This window comes from Micromesistius poutassou (assembly GCF_964030765.1).
Source record: "Micromesistius poutassou genome assembly, chromosome: 21".
Taxonomy (NCBI): Eukaryota; Metazoa; Chordata; class Actinopteri; order Gadiformes; family Gadidae; genus Micromesistius; species Micromesistius poutassou.
In genome coordinates, this window is record NC_140291.1 from 8,171,296 (window position 1) to 8,187,038 (window position 15,743).

The 15,743-nt window shown below is 42.8% G+C and overlaps 2 protein-coding genes across 4 annotated transcripts in view; both read right to left on the bottom strand.

Annotated features, from left to right (window-relative positions):
- Positions 1–201: 201 nt before the first annotated feature.
- psmc5 (proteasome 26S subunit, ATPase 5) lies at positions 202–8,080 on the bottom strand. Its single transcript, XM_084486041.1, has 12 exons — positions 8,026–8,080; positions 7,005–7,076; positions 6,840–6,909; positions 6,382–6,479; positions 6,071–6,127; positions 5,157–5,387; positions 4,667–4,793; positions 4,299–4,489; positions 2,806–2,904; positions 2,428–2,538; positions 757–843; positions 202–388 (listed from the first exon to the last, which is right to left on the bottom strand). Exons 1-12 carry the CDS (start codon positions 8,053–8,055, stop codon positions 335–337), a joined length of 1,227 nt encoding a protein of 408 aa, XP_084342167.1. The 5' UTR covers positions 8,056–8,080; the 3' UTR covers positions 202–334.
- A 5,535-nt stretch (positions 8,081–13,615) lies between these two features.
- Positions 13,616–15,743, bottom strand: part of smarcd2 (SWI/SNF related BAF chromatin remodeling complex subunit D2) — a 31,155-nt gene continuing 29,027 nt past the window's right edge. For all 3 annotated transcript variants that reach the window (XM_084485837.1, XM_084485838.1, XM_084485836.1), the window contains one exon: positions 13,616–14,898. In XM_084485837.1, the coding sequence (XP_084341963.1) occupies positions 14,845–14,898 (54 nt within the window). In that variant the 3' untranslated portion in view covers positions 13,616–14,844. The remainder of the gene's footprint in view (positions 14,899–15,743) is intronic.

Consider the following 15,743-nt stretch of genomic DNA (forward strand, 5'->3'; position numbering starts at 1 on the left):
TGATTCGACCAAATGAGCTCTATTTATCAGGAAACTTATACTGTGCCATAATCAATATGCATAATCAATGTACAATGATAACAATGGACCTCTGCAAATGATTAATCTGACTTCCAATCATGGACGTGTTCCTTCAATAAACAAAAGTCAAACAAGTCTCTGGGCTACGTCCTTTAAATAAGTCAGACAGATACCACATCCTTTACTTGGGGACAAACTTTAATTTGAAATGGATCAAAGGTTATGAGTACAAAGCATAAACAAAAAGGAGAATATACACTATTTTGTTGGCGGGGGTGTTTCTGCAAGATGCCTCAACACTACCGGTGTTTAATTACTTCCACAGCTTCTTGATGGACATGTTCTTCTCACTGTCCTTCTGCATGACCTGGGGACAGAGGGTTTGAAAAGGGCTTCAGATCAACGGGTCAAAGGGTACAGCTGATGTTTTGCATAAAAAGATCGGGTCAAGTATAAACATTTAACGTCGCTGTGATCACTGGACAATCTTAAAAAGGTCAGTTACACATTGTCAACTAAAGGTCAATAAAACGTACGAGTAGAATTTATCTAGTTGGTAAATACACTTCTGATGGGCAATCTGGCCTTTTATGAAGACACAAATGGTGGAACTAATGCTAGTGTGTGTGTGTGTGTGTGTGTGTGTGTGTGTGTGTGTGTGTGTGTGTGTGTGTGTGTGTGTGTGTGTGTGTGTGTGTGTGTGTGTGTGTGTGTGTGTGTGTGTGTGTGTGTAACCTTGGCCACGGCCATCTCAAAGTCCTCCTGGTTGACATGGACTCTTCGTTCTCTCAGGGCGTACATGCCAGACTCTGTGCACACTCCCTGAAACACACACATGTTCTCATCACACCCTGCTGGAAGCCAGTCAACCAGCTGTCAGTTGTAAGCGCAATACAACAAGATGAAGAGCAGCAGAGTCTCTGAGGTCAGCGTAACACAACAGCGGCCCTGACCCCAATACATGAAGAGTGTAAAGATCCACTTACGTCTTTCCTTTATACCTGAAACTATTTTCCACATCATAAATCACATGTATGTATCACTGATCAGCAAATGATCAACTGATCATTTGAACGATCACTTCCCCGGAAAGAGCAGGGTACCCCCAGGATTGTCAAACCTAAATGTAAGACTTTTTAATACTTAAAATGAAATTGAATACCTACGTCGCACCCATTCTGGCAGAATAAATCATATCAAACACAAGATTAAACCTTGAATAATTACTATTTACAAGTGTGAACATTCATGACAACATGACAGCCCAAGGTCCAAACAGCATAACCCTTACCCAACAATTAAATTGACACAAAACAATCCCAATTAAACTGTAAATGTATTTCATTTTTTATTATTTATACTGACACTTCCCCATGATCTCTCTCGACTTCTGATTTTCCCTACTGTTTTGTGCATGCTCCACAGTAAGTATATGAGTCTTCACCACTGCGTCGACTGCAGAGGGGTCCACAAGGATGCAGTGGCAACGCAAAGCTACTTAGCGGTAGTCACCTGACTGCGAAGTAGTGTTTTCACAATACTGATTTTTCTAACTTTGATACAATACCTTGAAAAGTATCAATATTCAATACCATTTTCGATACCACAGGGAAAACAAAAGAAAGATTATTGTGCAAGTGAAATATTCAATGTGGAAACTACTTGGTTAGAGGGCATAAAGCTGGAACACAGCATAAGTGGAAGATTACATTTCCAACTGAAATAATGATCAGTTGGTGATCATTATCAAATACACCATATGGCATTATCAAATACACAATACACCATATGGCCACCAGGTAGCGGTGAAGGACATTCCGTGTCAACGACAATCGAAAATGCAGATGGCTTCTTTGCTACTGATGTGGGTTGCACACAAACGCTCAAATGCATGCCAATCGAAAGCGGAGGAGCAGGTGGTCCATTGTGCTTTATTATAATCAATTTCCACAGACGGACACTCACTTTTCTCCAACTCAGGTCAGCTCAAATGGCAAAATTTGACCGTGGTCAAGTGGGAGGGGAGGGGCAGGCCGAGGAGGGATTGGAGGGCTGAGAGATTTCATTGCACTAGCTCCATGTCCTTCAAGAAAATCAACCAATGGGCCGTGTTTCAAATACCGTCGTGGTCGATAAAAATTCTAATAAACTTTTTTTTTTTTAAGATTAATTTTTTCAGCTTTATTATAGAGAGAGATAGAGGAAAGTGTGGAAGACAGAGGGGAGGACATGCAGTAAATGACCCAGGCCGGATTTGATCCTGGGTCTCTGCGGGGCGCCCCTCTAATATACTTTTTTGATTAAATTATGACAGCCCCGGCCAAAAAATGTGCGTCGGCACACGTACGCCTGATGGCCATGCCTGGTCTGATCACAGGTCTGGGTCCATGTACGTTGTGGGCTCACCTTAACCTCGGCTCCGGACGCTCCTGGCATTAGCTCGGCGATCTTCCTGAGGTTGATGCCCCGGGTCAGGTTCATCTTCCTGGAGTGGATCTTCAGGATGTCTAGACGGGCCTGGGGGTGGGGGGGGTGGGGGGGGGGGGGGGGGACATCAGACTCACTCAAAACACAATTCTGTCAGCGATAGGGAACCCACTGGGGATCCCACTGATGATTAGTACACCATGACATGTACACAATGACATGTACATCATGACATGTACACAATAACTGGGGTGTAAGGTGGTGTTTGTGGGCAGTGTTGTAAGGTGGTGTTTGTGGGCCGTGTTGTAAGGTTTGTTTGTGGGCGGGGTGTAAGGTTTGTTTGTGGGCGGGACTCACGGCCTCGTTGGGAGGGGGGAACTCGATTTTCCGGTCAATGCGGCCAGGCCGCAGCAGAGCAGAGTCCAGGATGTCGATCCGGTTGGTGGCCATGATGACCTGGAGGAGAAAGGAGGTGGTTACAGACGGACTCCCACCGCCATGGTGGAGCAGACTTTAGTCCAACCACGCTACATCACAGTTAGTTTGGAGAGCAGACTTTAGTACAACCACTCTACATCACGGTTAGTCTGGAGAGCAGACTTAAGTCCAACCACGCTACATCATTTTAGTCTGAAGAGCAGACTTTAGTCCAGGGGTATTCAATTAAAATTTGAAAAGGTCCAATTAGAGAAAATCTCCTCAAGCAAAGGTCTGGAACATCATAATGTCTAACTTGCGTAATGATTGTGATACAGATGTAGCCTAGTAGTTGTATCATCGTCTGTTATCAACAATGGACTGTCTCTCTGGACTGGACTGGACTCTCTTCTGGCTCTCAACTCTCTCTTCTGGCTCTCAACGAAGGCGGTCGCATTTTCTGTCCCTTTCCTCCCCCTGACCTTCCCGGCATTGCTCTTGTCTCGTCTTGTCTTGTCTACTGTGTTATACATTGAGAGACTCTCTGCACTGCTCTCCAAACTACAAATCATCATGGATTTGATCAACTGGTCTCTCAACGCAATTGACACCATCTTCTAGACGAGAAGCTTGGGTTCGGGGGAACCTGAATGTCCTGCCGGAACGTTCGCAGCTGGCTACACGATGGACGCATGGGAGAGGTGGCGGGTCGTGTGCCTGCCGGCTCCTTCCGTGGAGGACGTGGAAGACATCTACATATTCGGAAGTGTGTTTGCAGGTTTTTTGCTGATTGGAGAAGGCATGGCCCTGGTTCATCGGGAAATTAAGGACACGAGGTCAGCTGTTCAATACCCCACAGGGCTGCCCGTCATGATTGAAGTGGTGGGCAGAGCTGTCGGCACTCTGTGACTATGAAAAGCAATACGGATAACATCATGGAGAAGCTCACGGCTTTGCAAAGGCAAATGGTATATTCCTGTTAAACTTCCCGCCTCTCGCCCCTTTCATCTGTTTCATCTGCATTCTTCTGAGTCACAACTCGCAATGTTGCTCGCCTTGAATGCACAGACTTGATTGGCTGAGTAGTATCACTTGGGATGGCTTGACTCGCATGCAATTGGTGTGTGTGTTTCCTCACCCACTAAACCACTACCATAAAGACTACAGAAGCTGTGCTGGTGAAATAGAAGCGCCTGTCAGGTTTTACATCATAAACCGCTGTAGGTCCAGGTTTGTATGGGAATGCTTCCGGACCGCTGTCCGCCTGTTAGTGACCTCTGCTTTAGTCCAACCACGCTACATCACTGTTAGTCTGGAGAGCAGACTTTAGTCCAACCACGCTACATCACCATTAGTCAGGAGAGCAAACTTTAAAAAGAGAGTAAACACACACGCAAGTGTATGCATGCGTGCGTGCAGGTGTGTCTGTGCACCTTGATGTTCTTGGTGGCTTCGAAGCCGTCCAGCTGGTTGAGCAGCTCCAGCATGGTCCTTTGCACCTCGCTGTCACCCCCCGAGCCACCCTCCAGACGCGACGAGCCGATTGAGTCGATCTCGTCCATGAAGATGATGGAGGGGGCGTGCTCGCGGGCCATGACGAAGAGCTCTCGTACCATGCGGGCACCTGGGAGGAGGAACACAGGGGTTACCATCCTCTAAAAAGAGGATTCTGTCCGAATAATCTGAATATCTTGTTAGAGAATATGGCGACTGGTGGCCAGGAGTCTGAATGTCTTTTAGGTTTAGATTGTGACCAGATGACTAGAGATACACCTTAGTGGGTGGACACACCACCACTCACCCTCTCCGATGAACTTCTGGACCAGCTCCGAGCCAGACACCCTGATGAAGGTGCAGTCCGTGTGGTGGGCCACGGCTCTGGCCAGCAGGGTCTTCCCTGTGCCAGGAGGGCCATACAGAAGCACTCCCTGGGGGCGGGGGAGAGACACATAACGTTATGCTGCGGTCAACACCACACTGCAGGGCCATAGCGTGAGCCTGTAGCAGTGCTATCACCAAGTGATGCATGACTATATGGGATGGGTCACACCCACAAGGTGTTTTGCATCAATACCACCAAGACTAGAAGTAGGCAAGTTATTTAGCTGTCGTTACCACCCAGCCCTCATAATACTACAAAAGGTATCAGTCCCACCCAGTTCAGTAATATTATGAAACAGAGTTATTTAGCTGTCAGTCATGCCCAGCTCTAGTAATAGTATGAAATAGAAAGTTATTAAGCTGTCAGTCCCCCCCAGCCCCAGAGGTTTTTCCTGCTGCATTTCGCCCACCTTGGGCTGTGCGATGCCCAGCGCCTCGAAGAGCTCAGGATGCTTGACTGGCAGCTCAATCACTTCCTTGATCTCCTTGATCTGCTTGTCCAGGCCCCCGATCATCTCATAGGTGGAGTCGGGCACCTTCTCCACCATCATCAGGGACACCAGGGGGTCTACCTTGTTTGGCAGGATCTTGTGCAGGGTGTAGCTGTCGTTACGCAGGGCCACGCGGCAGTTAGGGGTCACCTGGTCGAAGGGGGTCCATTAGGAACTACTGATGCATTTAAAAGGAATTCGAAACTCAAGGAAGCATTTCCTCACAATGCAGCCACGCTAGAACTTCCAGCCCTGCTCCAAACCGTGGCGCATATGGCAGCACCATCACATCTCATTAAACACAGGACAGGACACTGCTGCGGTTCTGTGGTTCAACACCGGTATTAAAACAATCAGACTGCTGCAGAAATGACATGTCTTCATCGGGACAGCCCTATTTTAAAGTTTGACATGGTGGCGCAGCCCCCATTGTACAGTACATACAGTAGTTTGGGGAGAACCCTATAATATATAAATATTATATATCTATTTAATGTTTTTATTTATCACTATTATCCCTTGCCTCACCAGAAACGTAACGAACTGGAACAAAAGCAGTGACCCCAAAATCGTGATATAAACTGAACCGGAATTCTGTGACTCGTTTCACCCCAATGCAAAGATCAAATATAGAGTTATGAAACTTATTTGAAGTATTTTTAAATTAGGTGAAGTAAGCAAAAAATATGTATAGACAAAATATATTTTTTAGCTACTCCACATTTGTTATTGGTTTCAGCCTAACTTGTACGTCACATTAGATTAAATCATTTAACTAAATGTAAATAAAAAACACAGCATTCCAGAAAGATCCACACAAAAACAGCTCTTACATCATTGATGTCGATGTTCTTGTCCACATCCACAACAAACTTGCCCTCTGGATGCACCTGCCAGGGCAGAAGAGAGGAAGGTTAGTCCTCTCCCTAAAACCAAACCACATGGTTACAGATGGTTGAATGCTGATGCATGTTATTGCAGACATCCGACTTGAAATATATTACAAATCCAACATCCTCCATATTTACACAATATTCACACAGTCATGCTATACAATTCAAATACAAATAAAAAGCAAACATCATAGCCGACACATTAAGCAACCAAACGTATAAAATGTGAGGGCCAAGAGATTGATCCCTACCTTGACGAGCACTTTCTTTTTGTCCATGGCTCGGACCACCTCTCCCACGTAGGAGCCCTGCTCCTGCAGCAGCTGTAACTCCTCGCGCAGCAAACGCACTGTAACACAGCACACAAAACCCTTAGCTTAGCGCAGCAAAGGTTAGAAATCCACACAAATTAGGGAGGCAACACAATTCTGTTACGAAAATCATGGAGAAGTTTCCAGTGTATACTTATACAATACCACTCTGAAAGACCAACAGACAATCACTACATTGAAGTATCTGGAAATGTAAAATCTGGCATCAGACCAATTTCCCTTTCTCTAAAAAAGGCGTGACCTACAAATTTGGGTATCACGTGAGACAGTATCTTCATGTAGACACAATACCATTTACAGAAGCTCTTTTTGATTAATCGCACCGCCTTAAGAGGGCTGCGGTACAAACTATTGTGAGTTTCAGCAGTATGACATACCTTTAGCGTTGAGCTCATTTCTCTGTGCCTGCAGACGCCTCAGATTCTGACTCTTGTCGTTCACAGTCAGCTGGATTGACAGCAAGGATTACAGTTAAAATTGATATTTTAATCAAACACGTCAAATAAGAGAAGGGATATAAATATGTTTCACGTGTCGCTCACCTGGAGTTCTTCTATTTTGGACAGGTAATATTGTCGGAGACCAGACCCTCCTTTGCAGTCTCCCGTTTCCATCTGCCAGAAGTGAAGAAAGGCAATAATGAAGGAGCAGATTAAGACCCCTCATCTCTGAAAAGTAACACTACCTGGGATAAAGAAGACCAATATAAAGTAACAGAGCTTCAGGCACTCACATTGGAAAGCAGAAAACTAGTTAGGACTATAATGTAGACATATATATTATAATGTATTATATTTATGTATAAATAGTGATGGTAAGGTTTACTTTTATAAATAGTGATAGTGATGAAGGCTTGTATAAATAGTGATGTAGACTGGTAAAAATAGTGATGTAGACTTGTATAAATAGCGATAGTGATGTAGACTTGAATAATAGCAATAGTGATGTAGACTTGTACAAATAGTGATAGTGATGAAGGCTTGTATAAATAGTGAGTGCTGAAAGCTTGTATCAATAGTGATAGTGATGAAGGCTTGTATAAATAGTGATTTAGGCTTGTATAAATAGTGAAAGTGATGTAGACTTGGTGATATAAATAGTGGTAGTGATATAGACTTGTATAAATATTGATAGTGATGTATACTTGGTATAAAATGTGATAGTGATGTATTATTGTATTTAAGTGATAGTGATGTATACTTGTTGGTATAATGAATTGAGATCACGTCGTAAGTGGAAGACTGGTTGTTTTGGACAGCAGGACTAACCAGACTCACCAATACACTTGTGTACACTCAATACGTTTAATTTCTACCAGGTTCTATCAGGTCGATCTGTACAGTAACATGACCAGTGGCTCTGAGGTGTTAGCCTGTGTTGACAATAGCCTGCTAGCTACCATGATACAGCAAACTGCGTTGAGCTGCCTTCATAAACCCTATTAACACACCGTCCAGCCCGTAACACCTCGTCCGCCGCATCCTGTGTAACGCTACATGTCTGGCCTGGCTAGGAGAGAAATCAGCACGGATGATGCATTTTAAATAAAATAAAGACGCTTACATGGTCGACTCCGTCCATGTCCATCTTCATCTTGAAGGTTCTACTTCCGTCGCAGTCCCGCACATCCGGTATATCCTTCCGAGGAAATCCTTTGACTGTTGGCCACGGCGCCCCCTACAGGCGGTGATACACGTTCCCAAATGGGTCCAAGTACCCCTGACTCCCAATAATGTCTGGCTGCAGCCTATAGGACATGGACATCAACATCCAACTGCTACCGTCAAAATCGTTTTACGCCAGCGATGATGTTTAGTAAATTATGTCCCTTTCAGGGTTAGGGTAGTAGTGGTTATGGTTAGGGGTAGGGTAGTAGTGGTTAGGGTTAGGGTTAGGGTAGTAGTGGTTAGGGATAGGGTAGTAGTGGTTAGGGTATTGGTTAGGGTTAGGGTAGTAGTGGTTAGGGATAGGGTAGTAGTGGTTAGGGTTAGGGTAGTAGTGGTTAGGGTAGAAGAGGGTAGTGGTTAGGGATAGGGTAGTAGTGGTTAGGGTAGTAGTGGTTAGGGATAGGGTAGTAGTGGTTAGGGTAGTAGTGGTTAGGATTAGGGTAGTAGTGGTTAGGGATAGGGTAGTAGTGGTTAGGGTAGAAGAGGGTAGTGGTTAGGGTAGTAGTGGTTAGGGTTAGGGTAGTAGTGGTTAGGGTAGTAATGGTTAGGGTAGTAGTGGATAGGGTTAGGGTAGTAGTGTGGTTAGGGTTAGGGTTACGGTAGTAGTGGTTAGGGTTACGGTAATAGTGATTAGGGTTAGGGTTGACTCCGCCAACATTGTGCTCGGCCCCGATCAATGCAAAGCAAATGCACCATCTAGTGGTGGAAATAGTGCAATACATGCATCAAGGATAAAATGTCGAACAAGGCAGCCTTTTACACTTATTAAACAGGCAAATTTGTGATATGACAATTGTATTCATGTAAAAAATATCATCATATTTTAATAAAATAATCAATACAAATTTGATGAGTTAACTTATTAAAATTCAATCATAGCATATTTTCTCTCATAGACAGGACATTGTCTTATATAGTTAGCCATTTCTAAGAACTTTATTTATTTTTTAGAAATGTTGACACTTGCATTTTCTTTGTCAATGCATAATAAAGTAGTAGCCTATGTTGATTGCTAATGCTATCTTGTAGCAGTTTCCTTATGAGGTCATAGATGATTGTCCTTGAGTGTTAAAATATACCAGCAAGGCTGTCTCCCAATGGTCTGCACTGAGATCTACACAGACAAATTAAAGCCAGTATCTAAGAGAACTCCTGTACCTGCCTGTCTGTGAGAGTTGCATGCCCAGCTGCCTAGAGTCAAAAGAGTAAGAGTCAAAATAATATTTGGGGAACTATGAAGGGTCCACTGTGACCCCAAGGTATGACCTTAACAGATAATGTGAGGAATAACGAAGTGGCCACATCTAAGGGCAAAAAATGTACCTCAATAGACATAATGAAAATCTATGTGTGACACACATTAAGTTACACCAATCTCAGGAGCCCTAACAACAAGTAAGTCTTTTTATTCAACAGAACAATTAAAAAAAAAAAAAATAGCTAGTAAACTATTAACAGAAAAGATAATCAATCAATAAAGAGGAACAAATAAACTAATGGGTAACAAGTGATTAATAAAAACAAAGCTTCTTGTGATAATATTTACAGTAAATAAGAAAGAGAATCAAGCAATGAATAACAAATCAATCCATTAAATAAAGAAAGAAAATATTTATAGTAAGTAAGAAAAATAGTAGCCTAAAGTTTGTAGGAGAGGAACAAACATTTCAAAATCATTCTATGATTTCAATGAGAAGAGGAACGGTTCAATCTTGTGATGGGTTTCTTCCTCGTCCCTGCCGTCATTGGATTTCAGCTCTGTTGATGCTGCCTCCTGCTCTTCACCTTCCATCCCAATGACCATTGGAGCTGCTTTCACATATGGACGTGCATCTGTCTGTTCTCCGTCTATTCTACAGAGGTGCCGTATATGTGAATGACATATCCTGACGTTGGACCTCCTGAAAAAATACTATGGGAGAGAAACGCTGTCAGTGGACTGCAACTGGCACCATGCTGCTGCCTCAATTGTGTCCTTCAGGAAAACATCATCTTCCTTGAAGAAGAAAGACAAATAATTTGTGTCTGTACTTGACAAAAAAAACACAATAATTGACATCCTACTCTCAAAAAAACATAAAATGGTATGCAAACAAAGGCTTATACTACCGATGAGTTTTCAGTGATGAAAAAAACTATTCAACTAGTCATCAGAACTATTTTATCTGGCTATACATACAACCTCCATCATTACGAACATATTACATACCAGGTTCCCAGGTCCCAGTTTCTTCCATGTCTGGTCTTCAGTTTTGTCTGGAAATAATACAGATTGTTGTCTGTAATGTCGAGTAGACTAATTAAATTGAATAATGAAAGTAGTAGTGCAATAGCTCAGCCATGGAGGAGGCTATTTTATTAATACACAGGATCAGATGTTATAATCTCTTGTGCCAAAATCCAAGGAAAACACATTCAGAAGCCCCTGCCCAAACCAACCTTATAAGCACGCTGGCCACTAAGCTACCAACCAAAGGTGAAAAACACGAGACAAATGGCCCAACTAACAGCAGTAAATACAGCAGTATGCAGTATGCAGCATTTCATTGGGGTTATCCCTCTTTCACCGACGTTTCGTTAAGTTAGGCCCACGACACCTCCTGAGGGCTTGACAATGAAACCAGCATCCTGGAGTCACCCCCCTCAATGCTGCCACCACATTGCCAAATTTAATGCATCTAAATACTCTTTCCTGCATCGTACCCCTAGCCCTACCCCTAACCCTGACCAAACAAACACGTTAGCACATTAGTCTGCTGGCTTACCTTAGCTTGCACCCCAGGAAGTATGTTTTCTCCTTACCCACAGCCATTCACTTGCTCGTTCTGCTGCCAAGGTCATGTTACTAACCGCCTGCCTCAGACTTCATCCACAAATGCCCAGTTCAGTCAGCAAACTAGTAGCAGATCTAGCCACAAACCCCCGTGCACCGATTTCAATTTTCATTTTTTTTCATTTTTTTGTGCAATTTTCTTGTTGGTAATAAACATTTAATCGGTTATCCATTGTATTTAATGTTGTTGGGTATCACAAAACAGAATTTAATACGAAAAAGAAGGTACGATTTTAGCGGTTTGCAAAAACCGCTAAAATCGGTTTTTGCAAACCGGATGGAGGTTCTGCTTCGGAAGAGCACCCCGTGATCCGGTGCATGTGAAACTTATAGTTCTTTCCTAGCCAGGTGTGTGTGCTAGACTTTGTGTGGGTTATCGCGGGTTCTCTTGTCCTTGAGCCTCTGGGTTGTGTTGTCTTTCTGTGTGATATGTGTGTCCTCGCCATCTAGCTGTGGCAGAGTGTTCTCCGCAGACTGATAGGGGGGCTCGAGGGTCATCTTGACCCTCTTGAATGTGTGGTGTGTTGTGTTCGTTAGGTTTGGGCCCAGAGTTGACTATATTCATAATGTAATGTGTCCGTTAGGTTATTTTTTGCCCATCACATTACTCCACATTAATCCATTACTATTTGGTTCATGGACGGGAAGCTCGAGTCCCGGTGGACGTGCTGGTGCCATCACAGGTATCATCAGACTTCCCTTCTTCTCATGCAGACTTTGTGGCCTCTATGGCAGGGAATATGGAGACTGCTCTCTGGTTTGTCAAGTTGTCCTCCTACTTCCCCTCTTCATGCCCAACCACAGCAGGGCGAGGGACCCTCCTATGGGGACTGGACAGCTGAGGAGCCCCTCTTTGCCGTGGGCACAGGGGTGCCACAACAGACTGTATCCCGTTCGGGAAGAGCTGTGAGAGAGCCAGTTCATTTCAAGGACTTTATCAGTTATGGTTAGCCAGTTCATTTCAATGCAAGAAGGGTGTCTAGCAAAGTGTGGTATTATATCTGAGCTGTGAATCTGGGTTGACATGCTGTTTGAATGTTGGTTTATTATTATTTCTGAGGAGCTGAACTTAAATGTTGTACCGCAACTGTTTTAATTGTGATTATTTTAGTTTTTTTTTTTTTTTGCAGAATAACAACTGTTTTGATTATGAATAGTGGGTATGATGCTCCATGTTTATGGTTAGGGGTATAGTGTTTGATTGTTGTTTAACAAATAAGTGAAATTCCCTTGGTACTGCAACATGTTATTGCAGGTGGCTCCGTTTTCTTTTCTTGAGTGCACTTAGGTTGTTGCTGTGTGGAAACGGGGACGCTGTTTTTTTTGAAGGAGCGGAGTTATGTAACCCAGTTCCTGTTAGGGACTCTTATTCTGAAGGGGCGGAACGGATGTGTCTGCGTGTGGGTCGCTGCGGTGTGTTGGGAGCGCTGAAATAAAGTAGATCGCCCCGTTCAGTGAATGGAGTTAACCGATTCTTTCTTTATATATTACCCAAGTATAGGCAATAATAAAACGCTCGGTTACACAATTTTCATCGTACATTTCGTATACACTCAATTCCTTGTTTCAGTTTAACATAATTCCCACATTTCCTTGTTCAAGTTTAATATCGTTTTGGTAGTTGGCCATCACTTTGCTTCAGGGAACCTGAGGTCTGAACTTCAAGTCCTGTATTCAGATCGGGACTTGCAGAGTGGAAGGGGAAAGCTGTGTGATTTCTTGGTGTTCCTTAAAGACATGGAGTTGGACAGTGCAATGCCTCAGCTTTACAACTGTTCTCATTAGTGGCAACAATTGAAGCTACATCTGCAGGTGTATAAAGGAGCTTCTCCTGTTTAAAGCGGCTCAAGTCCTACACCCATAACACAATGGTCCAAGGCCATTTAAGCAGCCTAGCTCTGCTGGCCATTGAGAGGACAGTGGTCAAGTCACTGGAAAATACAGCTAGTTGACAGGGTCACAGAGCATTTCCTTGAAGAACAGAGAGCAGAATTTACATATACATAAATTGACAATTGATGTAGGCCGAAAATGAGCTTTCCCTCTTTGAAAGACCAGCAGCACTGATATGTATGCATACTATGATCGTTTTTTATTTATAGTACTGTATAATTGTAGTGTATTGATAAATCTAGATTACTTCAAGGCATTAGGAGCAGAATTGAATGTGTCCAGCAATTATAGTAAAGCCTTTGTGAGTTGTAACGAGAATCAGACAGGTTAGACCAGTCTGGCTAATTTAAAACGGTCCTCTGAAACTTCCAACAACAGCTAGTTTGGGCATGAACACTGCTACATGAAGGCCTATTATATTACAAGTAGCACATAGAAATAGTGTATGGTAGAGCCTGTAATGGTTTTTAGTGGTCAAACCTGCATCTTTATAGAATCAGAATTAGTATTCCCATAGGGTGTCACTAACAGAAAGTAATATAAATGAGAAATAGATAGATAGAAAAATAAAGTTAGAAAAACCTAAGAAAATATACACAAAAGTATCTTCATCATCCTTATTTAACATCCTTTAACGTTTTGGAATTACGCCAAAAATCTTGCAAACTTACCTGCGAAAGAAAAAACATTCAGATTTTGAGTATAGGATAGTAGTATAGGATATATAATTAAAGTTTGTGTAATAACTTGTGACAGAATCTTCTGCTTTGATATTTTTATTAAAATATTACAAAAAGGTATAAAAAGATAGTATGATTCATTTGATGAACCATAAAACATGCAAACATTTTTCATTAACATTTAAATGAAAAATAAAGAACTTTTAAAGAACAGCACCACTTCAAAGTCCAAACGGCTTCATTAGAACAGTTTTAGACAGTGCTACAACATGGAATGTTTAGATTAATCGAAGGGTTCGGCTTCACATTCCTGCCCAAAACACAGCAGAACGATTCCAACACACACCGAATTATGCAATTGAGATAGTTCAATACTACAATGTGATTGCGTTTACATTCCTGTGTAATCAAAAGCGGTTCCACCTCAGGGGATACGACTCAAGCGTTACAGCTTCCAGGAAGCCCCCCAGACTTAGCCTAGCATGAAGTCCCTTCCCTGGCTTGGAGACACGGACACTCAACGCAACATTCACATGGTACAAAAAAACGAAACCCTTTCAACCTATTGAGTCAGAACAGCTGGACACAAGTGGACCCCCCTAAAAACATATACAACAGAACAAGGCCCTCCAGAGTTGCCTTTGGATATTGTTGCATATTGCATTACAGAGTTGTTTAGAAATATAAAATCAGTAGATAAATGAAACTGTTTAAACAATCACAAACGTGTACATAACATTGCAATAAAGTGGATATATCTGAAATATACTCCAATTCCCCCGCACCCGCTCGCTGATATGTGACGAAATGTTGGCTTTGATTTCCCTGTACAGAATATGGCTTTTCCAAATAGGACCTACACAACACAACTGTTCCTGATCGCACACACACAAAAATAGCAGGAAAGAAAGCACCACTGCCTCAGCAGACCGTACCACAGACACACGAGACAAGGCCAAGTCGGCCTGAACCCGGCTTTGGTTCAACATTAAAAAGTGAATAAAGCATGTCAAACAATTTTTTATATATTTCATTTATAATATCACAGAATGCCCCCCAAATAGTATGCGGTCAAATTATTATCATGGGACTAGAAACCATGGCAACGGGCAAGATAACCACGGAAATGCTGCAGGCCTGGGTTCCACAAGATAACGTATGAGACGTGAGCTTGTGTGGCAATTGAAAGCAAAAATCTGATTAAGGATTACACAAAAGAACAAATTTAGCAGAAACACTGAATGTGTGGAAATCCCAAACAGAGGAAGAATAGGCGTGAGAAATCTAGAACGCCGGATCGGCCTTGTGCTCAGGTGAGCCGAATGCCCAACACCTGCTCCAGCTCCTGCCTCCGCTGCTGCACCTGAAACAGAAGACAGAGTCAAGATCCACAGAGTCTAGATCAGGGATGGGCAACTTTCATGATAAAGAGGGCCAACATTTTTCATCATCACCATCAGAGGGCCACATGACCGCGCACTTCAACTCATCGGACATGAGAGAAGCTACAAAATAATTCTAAATAAGAACTATATATATATATATATATATGAGGAGCTCTTTTCCAAAACGCGATAAACGCCAAATTTAAAAAAATGAGTTTCTCGTGCCATTTTGCTGTACACTGAACCTATTCACTGCTCCATCATTGTTTAATGCCAAATCGCTTCATTTCCTTGTTTAAAATGTACCGCAAGATGCGTTTTTTTTTCGTTGTTACGCCATTACCGTTACTGACAGTTAAATGCACTGTGTTACTATGAATTGATTGAATAAACTGCGTAATCCGAACGCACCCCTGGCTGCACACACAAACTGCTAGTGAGGACGGAGACCGGCTGGTTTAACAACGAGATAAGCGATTATGATTGGCTATTCATGGTAGCCAATCGGAGCCAGTGTTTTTACACACAAGCCAGGATACGTGTGCCACACGCACACACAAACACCAAACAGATTCGATGAAGCACAGTAGAAATGGCGAGTCCGGAGCAATCAGATGAAAAGTTGGCATTTTCAAGGTGGAGATATAAGCACTACTTCAAATTCATTGAGGTCAAAGGCAAGAACATGCATGTAAATTATGTCCAGGAGCAAAGACTTTGTCGACATCCGTTGTAAGCAACTCTAATTTAATGAAGCATCCCACAACGACACACGCATCTACAAAGTTACTTTTTTTTTTTTACAGTAACGCAAATAATTACT